The 10024-nt window shown below is 42.0% G+C and overlaps 1 protein-coding gene across 2 annotated transcripts in view; it reads right to left on the bottom strand.

Annotated features, from left to right (window-relative positions):
- Nucleotides 1-9242, bottom strand: part of fstl5 (follistatin-like 5) — a 532169-nt gene extending 522927 nt beyond the window's left edge. For both annotated transcript variants that reach the window (XM_060832827.1, XM_060832822.1), the window contains exon 1: nt 9114-9242. In XM_060832827.1, the coding sequence (XP_060688810.1) occupies nt 9114-9242 (129 nt within the window). The remainder of the gene's footprint in view (nt 1-9113) is intronic.
- Nucleotides 9243-10024: the final 782 nt, after the last annotated feature.

Raw genomic sequence — 10024 nt, forward strand, 5'->3', positions numbered from 1 at the left:
TCCACTATCACTTTGCCACTGCCAGCACCAGGCCCAATCAATCAAAGGCGAAATCACTGATTGGCAGGCACCACATTTTGGTGCTTGGCCTATCTGCCTGATGTCACCCTTGTTTGTGAAGCAGCCTCCATTTCTGAGGCCAGGTCTGGTGCTCACCCTGGAGAAGCGAATAAGGGCGCAATGGAGGTCCAAGCTGGGCCCACTCTCCTTCAGGCTGGATTCTATTGAGAGGGTCGATCAGCCTCTATCAGAGAGGTTTTGTTTTTATCATTCGCTGTCTTCATTTGCAGCATGGTCTCGACCAGTCCAGGCCTGAGTGTGTCAAGTCCAAAGGGCTGCTTCTGGTGACTTTAGGCTGAATGGCCATTCTGACTATCTCGATCTCTGGATTCTCTGACTATCACACAAATGAAAAATGTGATACATGAATTTCAGTGCCAGCTTGACACTAGATATATAGACCCTCCATCTCAAAAACTGAAAAGGAGCTTCCATGGTTTTGGGGGGGGGAGGGGGGGTGGTTCCAGAGCTTAGAATGGAGAAACTAAAAGCATGGCCACCAAGGAAGAGAAACTAAAACAGGTTGTATGCAGGAGGTCAAAATAGTAAGAGTACAGGCCTCTCAGAATGTTTTAGGGCCGGAGGACATTATAGAAATAGCAATGGGCAAAACCAAGAAAAGATTTTAAAATAAAGGATCATATGTCCAAAACCAAGGCAAAACAGAGTTTAAGGTTAGATGGATGAAAGAGACATGGCACTCATCCACAGATTCCATCAACAAACACATCCACCTGGACCCAATATACCAGCCACTGCAGCGGACGGCAACTGACAACCGGGAGCAGCAGATACAAATCACTATAAATGCCGAAGGAAACATGACAGAAGCGCTTCACAGGAGGCTCCCAAGCACTGAGGATGTCACCTAGACAGGGGACGAAACGTTTGCAACAAAAACTCCCAGCTCGGCAAACAGAACCACAACAGTTTTGAATAAGTTTAAATTTGTGGATGAATTCATTTAGCTGGCTGGGAGAGAGTTAGAATAATCAAATCCAGAGGCACCATAGACTTGAATGTTTCTGCAAAAGATTATATGACAGGTGATATTGCAGCGATGCAGTTCGGCTTTTTTTTTTAAAATGGAGCTGGTGTGTGAAAGATCACTTCAGGGTCAAATAGGATGGCAAGGTTGTGAAAATAATTATTGAGTCTCAGACTGTGACCATGGAGAGCGATGAAGTTGGGTATTTAAGAACAATGTGTGCACTATGTGGGAGATAAAGCCCAGCTGCAACAGAACTGCTCCAGATTCCAGACATCCGGGAGGACTATTGTTCTGGGGATATAGGTTCACAATCTCAATATCCCACCAGAGGAATTTAAATTCAGTTCACAGAATCTGAAAACTAGTCTGTATAATGGCAACTGTGAAGCTATCATTAATTGTTAAAAGGAAAATTATCTCGATGACTGATGACCTTCGGAAAGGAAATTGTCATCCATTTCTTATCTGTCATGATGTGGAGGTGCCGGTGTTGGACTGGGGTGGACAAAGTTAAAAATCGCACAACACCAGTTTATAGCCCAACAGGTTTATTTGGAAGCACTAGTTTTCGGAGGACTGCTCCTTCATGAGGTGGTTGTGAACTTTAAGATCATAAGACAGAATTTACAGCAAAAGTTTACAGTGTGATGTGACTGAAATTATATATTGAAAGGACCTGGGTTGTTTGTGGCTGGAGCGTTTTTGTTATGAAGAGAGATTGAACAGACTAGTTTCTTTGAGAACGGAGAAGACTGAGGGGGGAGATAACTGAGACAAATAAAATGATGTGGGGAGTAAATATGATCAACATGAACAGATTTTTCCCTTTGGTGAAGGAATCAAAGTCAGTGGGCACGGATTTAAAAGGGACAGAATGTTTAGACAGAATATCAGGAAAACCATTTTCATCAAGAGTGTGGAATCTAGAACTCACTGCTTGACAGAATGATAAAAGCAGAAACCTCTGCAACTTTTAAGATGGATGTGGTTGCGCACTTACAGTGCCAGTGCATACAAGGCTATGGGCCATGTGCTGGAAAATGGAATTACAACAGTGAGGTGTTTGTTTTTAACTGGCGCAGACCTGCACAGGGCCATTTTCTGTGCTAGAGACCGCTCTGACTCAAGACCCACCGTAATGTGGCTGACCCTTAACTCCTTTTGAAATAGCTGACCAAGCCACTCGGTTCAAAGGCAACTATAGATGAGCAACAAACACTGGCACATCCCATGAAACAGGATTTTTTTTGTACAATTAAAAACCATCAGACAGTTCACCAATAGGTATTCAGTCTGCCCAACAAATATGAGAATCATGCCACACAATTCATTTCACATTCTGATCCTGTCATATAGATTCATACAGTTAGTCCAACAGATGTGAAGTTACTGTTAATTGAGTAAAGTGAAAGTATTCAATCTAATATTCTGTATGTAATTAACTGTCTCGAAGTCATGACATATTGGCTAAGTGCCAATGAGGTGAAATGCAAGGCCCTCTTGATATTGAACGTTGGGCTTTGCTATTTCTGAAGGACCCCATCAACAATGTTCAGAGGGAGGACAAAGAATTCAGGCCAATGCTGCAAATAACAACAGCCCACAGTTAGTAGATCCAAGGGTTATGTCCATGAGAGAATCAACACAATGCAAATTCAGCATCCTGGTTGGAGATCTTTCTGTAGTCATGGGGACAAGAGTAGAAGATTTGGGATCAAGGCAGGAAGAAAAGGGCTCAAGGGCATGAGATCACAAGGTAATCTGGTGCCTCGTGATCTGAAGCTGGACGATTTGATTATCTGATGAACATATGGAGTATGATTTTGTTCTCAAACTTCTCATTTTCTTGTTTGTTTTGTGATATTCACAGGCTACTTGAATGGAATTGGCTTGTTTCTTCTGTGGGCGAATTGTGTTTCTTAGGTACGTTGAATGCATGGTGGGAGACCAATGCTACAGAGGGAGCACAAGGGAGTGAAGAGTTCAACACTTCTGAACATTTTCAATCTTGAATTATATTCCTTAGTGCACTTATCTGCAAGTTGTGAACTTATACTTTACAAAGAATTCAAGTTGAAGGATTAACTGACAGCAATCATTGACTTTGATTAAGTAAGTTAGCTTCACAATTGATTATTTTCCATACTGCCACTCATTTGAATGGTGGTACATTATCGGTGTTTCATTATAGAGTCACAAAAGATGTACAGCACGGAAACAGACCCTTCGATCTAACTCGTCCATGCCAATCAGATATCCCAACCTAATCAAGGTTTGCCAACACTTTACCCATATCCCTCCAAACCCTTCCTATTCATGTACACATCCAGATGCCTTTTAAATGTTGCAATTGTACCAGGCTCCAACACTTCCTCTGGGAGCTTGTTCCATACACACACCACCCCCTGCATGAAAAAGTTATCCCTTAGGTCCCTTTTAAACCTTTCACCTCACACCCTGAAACTATGTCCTCTAGTTCTGGACTCCCCCACCCCAGGGAAGAGACTTTGTCTATTCATCTTATCTGAGCCCTCAAAATTTTATAAATCTCTATAAGGTCACTCCTCAGCCTCCAGCGCTCCAGGGAATATAGCCCCAGCCTGTTCAACCTCTCCCTGTAGCTCAAATCCTCAATCCACAACATCCCTGTAAATCTTTTCTGAACCCTTTCAAGTTTCACAACATCCTTCCGATAGGAGGGTGACCAGAATTGCACTCAATATTCCAACAGTGGCCTAACCAATGTCCTGTACAGCCACAACATGACCTCCCAACTCCTGTACTCAATACTCTGATCAATAAAGGAAAGCATACCAAACGCCGCCTTCACTATCCTATCTACCTATGACTCCACTTTCAAGGAGCTATGAACCTGCACTCCAAGGTCTCTTTGTTCAACAACACTCCCTAGGGCCTTACCATTAAATGTATACGTCCTGCTAAGATTTGCTTTTCCAAAAATGCAGCACCTCACATTTATCGGAATTAAACTCCATCTGCCACTTCTTAGCCCATTGGCCCATCTGGTCCAGATCCTGTTGTAATCTGAGGTAACCCTCTTCGCTGTCCACTACACTTCCAATTTTGGTGTCATCTGCAAACTTACTGGCTATACCTCCTATGTTCATGTTAAAATCATTTATATAAATGACAAAAAGTAGTGGACCCAGCACCACTCCTTGTGGCACTCCACTGGTCACAGGCCTCCAGTCTGAAAAACAACCCTCCACCACCACCATCTGTCTGCTACCTTTGAGCCAGTTCTGTATCCAAATGGCTAGTTCTCCTTGTATTCCATGAGATCTAACCAGTTTCCCCATGGGAAACCTGTCGAACGCCTTACTGAAGTCCATATAGATCACATCTACTGTTCTGCCCTCATCCATCCTTAAAGTCTGGTTGAAGATTTGTAGCTTGGGTGTCCGTTGTTGTGGTTCTGTTCGCCGAGCTGGAAGTTTTTGCTGCAAACGTTTCGTTCCCTGGCTAGGGAACATCATCACTGCTATTGGAGCCTCCTGTGAAGCGCTGCTTTGATGTTTCTTCCGGTATTTATAGTGGTATGTTCTTGCCGCTTCCGGGTGTCAGTTTCAGCTGTAGTAGTTTGTATGTGGGGTCCAGGTCGATGTGTCTGTTGATGGATGTTCTTGCCGCTTCCGGGTGTCAGTTTCAGCTGTAGTGGTTTGTATATGGGGTCCAGGTCCATGTGTCTGTTAATGGAGTTTGTGGATGAATGCCATGCCTCTAGGAATTCCTAGAGGTTGCAGCAAAAACTTCCAGCTCGGCGAGCAGAACCACATCATCCATCCTCTTTGTTACTTCTTCAAAAAACTCAATCAAGTTTGTGAGACATGATTTCCATTGCATAAAGCCATGTTGACTATCCCTAATCAGCCCTTGCCTTTCCAAATACGTGTACATACTGTCCCTCAGGATTCCCTCCAAACTTGTTGCCCACCACTGACGTCAGGCTCACTGGTCTACAGTTCCCTAGATTTTTCTTACCATCTTTCTTAAACAGTGGCACCACATTAGCCAAACTCCAGTCTCCCGGCACCTCACCTGTGACTATCGATGACACAAATATCTCAGCAAGGGGCCCAGCAATCACTTCCCAAGCTTCCCACAGAGTTCTGGGATGCACTTGATCAGGTCCTGGGGATTTATCCACTTTAGTGAGTTTTAAGACATCCAGCACCCCCTCCTTCTCTAATATGGACATTTTTCAAGATGCCACTCTCTTTTTCCCCCACATTCTATACCTTCTCCACAGTAAACACGGATGTAAAATACTCATTTATTATCTCCCCCATCTCCTGTCGTTCCATACATAGGCTGCCTTGCTGATCTTTAAAGGGTCCTATTCTCTCCCGAGTTACCCTTTTCTCCTTAATGTATTTATAGAATCCCATTAGATTCTCCTTAATCCTATTTGCCAAAGCTATCTCATGTCACCTTTCTGTTTTCCAGATTTCCCTCTTAAGTGTACTCCTACTGCCTTTATAGGCTTTTAAGGATTCACTCGATCTATCCTGTCTATACCTGACATATGCTTCCTTCTTTTTCTTAACCAAAACCTCAATTCCTCCAGTCATGCAGCACTCCCTATACCTGTTATGTACCTTGATGCAGTTTGTGATTTACTGTAAGGGTAAAAAATGAGGTCTGCAGATGCTGGAGATCACAGCTGAAAATGTGTTGCTGGTTAAAGCACAGCACATGGCTTCATTCCTGATGAAGGGCTTATGCCCGAAACGTCGAATTTCCTATTCCTTGGATGCTGCCTGACCTGCTGTGCTTTAACCAGCAACACATTTTCAGCTGTGATTTACTGTATATTGGTCTGCAAAGGTTATACTAACAACTGATAATCAAGATCAGTTGTGTTGGATAGTTTGAACTTTATTTGCAGCATTAACTACTTATAAGACCATGGTATCCCAAGTTGCACGTACATGGTCAGGATTCTCTGCTTAACCAACTGACTCCATTACACAGATAAAGTAAACGCAGGTGATGAGGTACCTTTGTATGATAATATCATCATATTATACAACAGTATCAAAGGTATATGCAACTGTTGTCTGAAGTGTATGCCACATGTCATAACACACCTGAGAAAGTATGCTGACACACAAGTCTGACTACTTCCAAAGTCATCACAAAGGTTTAAGGCTTATTTCAATTACTCAAAGTCCTCCATTTCCCTGTCTGATGACCTCAAGTTAATGAAAAACACTGACCAGGTTTTTGATCTTAACTTAGTTCCAACTACAGGCAAGCAAAACATGAGTTATCAACTTAACTCTGCCCCTTCTCAACATCAACAGGTATAAATATGGTAGGGTAGAACATAGAACAGTACAACCTAGAAATGGGCCCTTCAGGTCACCATGTCTGTGCTGACTACAATGCCATTTTCAAACATGACCATCTGCCTGCACATCATCCGTACCATGCTTTTGCCTGGCTGATCAGGTGTCTGTCTACATTCTTCTTAAACATTGTTATCCATCTTCCCTGGTAGTGCCTTGGACATCTTCTTGAAATACTTTTCCCCTTTCACTTTAAACCCTAGCATTTGAAATTTCCAATGTCAGAAGGCAGACGACGCCTGGTTTTAGTCCAACAGGCTTATCTGAAATCTCAAGTTTTCGGAGTGCTGCTGCTTCACCAGATGAAGTGGAAAGAAAAACACAAGCACAGGATATACACGTGGAGAGAGAATGGCAAAATAATTCCAGGTAATTAAAAAAGTGTCAACAGGTAAGTGCAAATAGTATGAGTGAACACTGGGGATAGGTATTCAGTAACACTTGGTGTTTGCTTACCGTGGGTCTATGCACAGTTTGGTGCATTCATACACAAAGGTGGCCATCAGGATGAGGTTGTGTTGGGTACACTCCTTCTGGAGTTTTATACCTGGCGCCCCTTTGGACCCACTTCATTTTTGACTTCCAGATGAAGTGGAAGATGGCTTGAGTAAGTGCAATGGCACAGGTTCGGGGAATAGGCCACACCTATGCGAATAACAACAAAGCCAAGAGTACCTCACACTCGATGACCTGGATTTTATCTGCAACTGAGAGGTAGCAGCTTTTCTATCTGCCTGTGCTGACCTGTCACTTTGATTTTCAACCCAGGGCAGCATGATGGCTCAGTGGTTAGCACTGCTGCCTCACAGTGCCAGGGTCCCAGGTTCAATTCCAGTCTTGGGCAAAATGGCTGTGTGGAGTTTGTACATTTTCCCCGTGTCTGTGTGGGTTTGCTCTGGGTGCTCTGGTTTCCCCCCAACTTCCAGGTTAGGTGAATTGGCCATGCTAAATTGTCCATAGTGTTAGGTACATTAGTCAGAGGGGGGTGGGTTACTGTTCAGAGGGTCGGTGTGGACTTGTTGGGCCAAAGGGCCTGTTTCCACACTGTAGGGAATCTAATCTAATCTCCTGCTATTACGACATGGGGCAAACTCTCCAGCTTAATTTAAAACCAGCAACACAGAAAAGATTTATCCCGTGCAGTAATCTGTGAAAATCTGATAGGCGAAGAACTAGTTAAAATAAAAATTAACAACTTTACTTCTTAAAGTATAACAGGGAATTATTAACTAACAACTATTTACAACTCCTTCCTCTAATCCATCTTTTACCTTCCCTTCTATAATATTAGTCCGATAAAACTCCCAAATAAGATTTACCAAACACTTTTTATCTCTAAACCAGGCAGCTATCAGTTTTCTCAGAATTCCTGTCTTCTTCTTCTTGGGAACTCTGATTCCTAGGTTAGTGATCGAAGCTATTAAGAAAGCTATTTTCTGGGCAGTGTGCAGATGTCATTGGCTTGGCAGTGCTCCACCCAGCTGTTCAATTTTTTCCAGTCCTTATACCCCAAAGTATCAGATTGTGTCATTGGCTTTTAAGTTTGTCAATAAAACAGGATTGGAATTGGGCATTTTTTGAGGGATAATTTAAACTGATTGGCCCAATTCAAATCAGTTTTGTCATTTCCAGCCAACCGGCTACATGGCAAAATAACTTTTTCCCATAGACGCTGCGTGATGTGCTTAGAGTTTGCAGCATTTCATGATCTTATTTTTAATAACCAACATCTGCAATTTTTTATTTTTGGGTTTGCTCCCGGGATTTATATCTTATTTTGCAACCACTCTTGGATTCATATAATAAATCAGAAACTAGTTTTATCACACTTTCAAGCAAGTGACCCACTGAACCAAGACTGCATTCTCAGAACTCAGCAGGTTGATTAAACAATTCATTTTGTGTATTCAACTCGTATTTGATTTTAATGTTTTTTGGGGGGAAAACGACAGCATCATTTGGTGTGATCTTTTCCTGCTGTAATTGTGAGCACCAGACGTAATGGATTGTGCATTTTACTAAGAATTTGGCTCAGCACTTTATGGACTTTGGGCCATACTGGTTTCTTCTCTAAGTATTTTGTTGCGTACCAACTGGTTTCCATTCTTTTATAGTTTGCAAGAATTTGTACATCAGTCTTTCCCAAATGCGTGCCACATGTGCATGGGCATGTTAAATACGTTTTCAATAACCTAAGGTAGTTACAAAGTCATTGTACATTGCATGACAAATCATGATGACAGCAGGTTTCATGTGATAAATAGCTTATTTGTAATGTCACAATGAGCTGTGTAGCAATGCAATTTGATTTCCCATTTCTGGCCCCAATACATTCCCTGAGATAAACATGAAAAAGTATTATTAGTTATCATATTATATTGAAAAATAAACTAGTAAATGAGGTTTTGTGCAGCACAATGGCCTTTCTTTCACACTGAAGGATAAAATGCTTATTTTAATGAATCAATACCACTTGAGGATATAATCGGAATGATGCCAATGCAGGATCTTATTGTACAACGGTGAAAGTTTCTGAACTGAACAGTTCAGAATAATATTCTATCTAATACAAAGAAGAATATTGTCAACTCAGGACGTTTTTAGTTCTTTCAGAACTAAAAATAATGCAAACCTTGGCACATAAAAAATACACTGAAATAGCAATAATTAAAACAGAATGCAACAAATACCTTATGTCGTAAACGCACCAACGGTGGATAATGTTTTGGACCATTTCCTTCTTTAGTCGGCCATCCCTCAACGTTCAGTAAGATATTGTTAAGCAATAAAAGTAATGACCATGCCTCTGGTGTCATCATTGATCTATTCCTTGAAGAGAAAAGATAATAAATATAAGTCAATAATTTATCACAAATACTTTTACAAGAGCCAGCGATGAAGTGAATACCTATCATAAATAAAAAAGGTATTGACTGTAAAAGCAGGGAAACAATACTTCTACCTTTAAGGAGGATATGACAGTTCTTAAGAGGATGCAGAGATTTCCAGACTGGATTGGGATTTCAGCTTAAGATTCAGTACTAGACCATCACCTTCCTTCCTTGCATCTCTGTGCCCAGAGTTTTGAAATCGTACACAAATGTAAAACCAGTTTTTAAATTGACAACAGCCTAACCAAGCCATTTCTGCCTCTGGGAACTCTCCCTCTCTCCTCCTTCCTCTACTGCACTTCTGCCCCCACCTACCAAGCTCCAGTCTTGCTCAGTTACATTAAGCAAATACTGCTTGTGAGTTTTCAAACATCACTCTCTCTGCTGCAGCAAAGCATTAATACTTGCAGGCTTATTCCTCATGTCTTACTTCAGCAAGCAGCCATTGACTTTCCCACTTTCTCAGCTTTGCGAGACATCTTCTGAGTCCTCAGAAGACAGTCTCCTTACCCCAGCAACCACTTTTAGTGGTCGCTTAGGCTTCCAGAAGCTTCTGTTATTCCACTGATATGTCCCTCTCTGGTTGGTTATTGATGCCCAGGGAAGCTGCTGTTGTAGCCTCCCTGGGTATGGTCAAGCCTAGCTTGGAAACTTGGTCGACACCACTTGCCCGATCTGGACTGGCTCATGGTCTGAAGATAATCTCTCCG

This window comes from Hemiscyllium ocellatum, chromosome 1 (genome assembly GCF_020745735.1).
Source record: "Hemiscyllium ocellatum isolate sHemOce1 chromosome 1, sHemOce1.pat.X.cur, whole genome shotgun sequence".
In the NCBI taxonomy this organism is placed as follows: Eukaryota; Metazoa; Chordata; class Chondrichthyes; order Orectolobiformes; family Hemiscylliidae; genus Hemiscyllium; species Hemiscyllium ocellatum.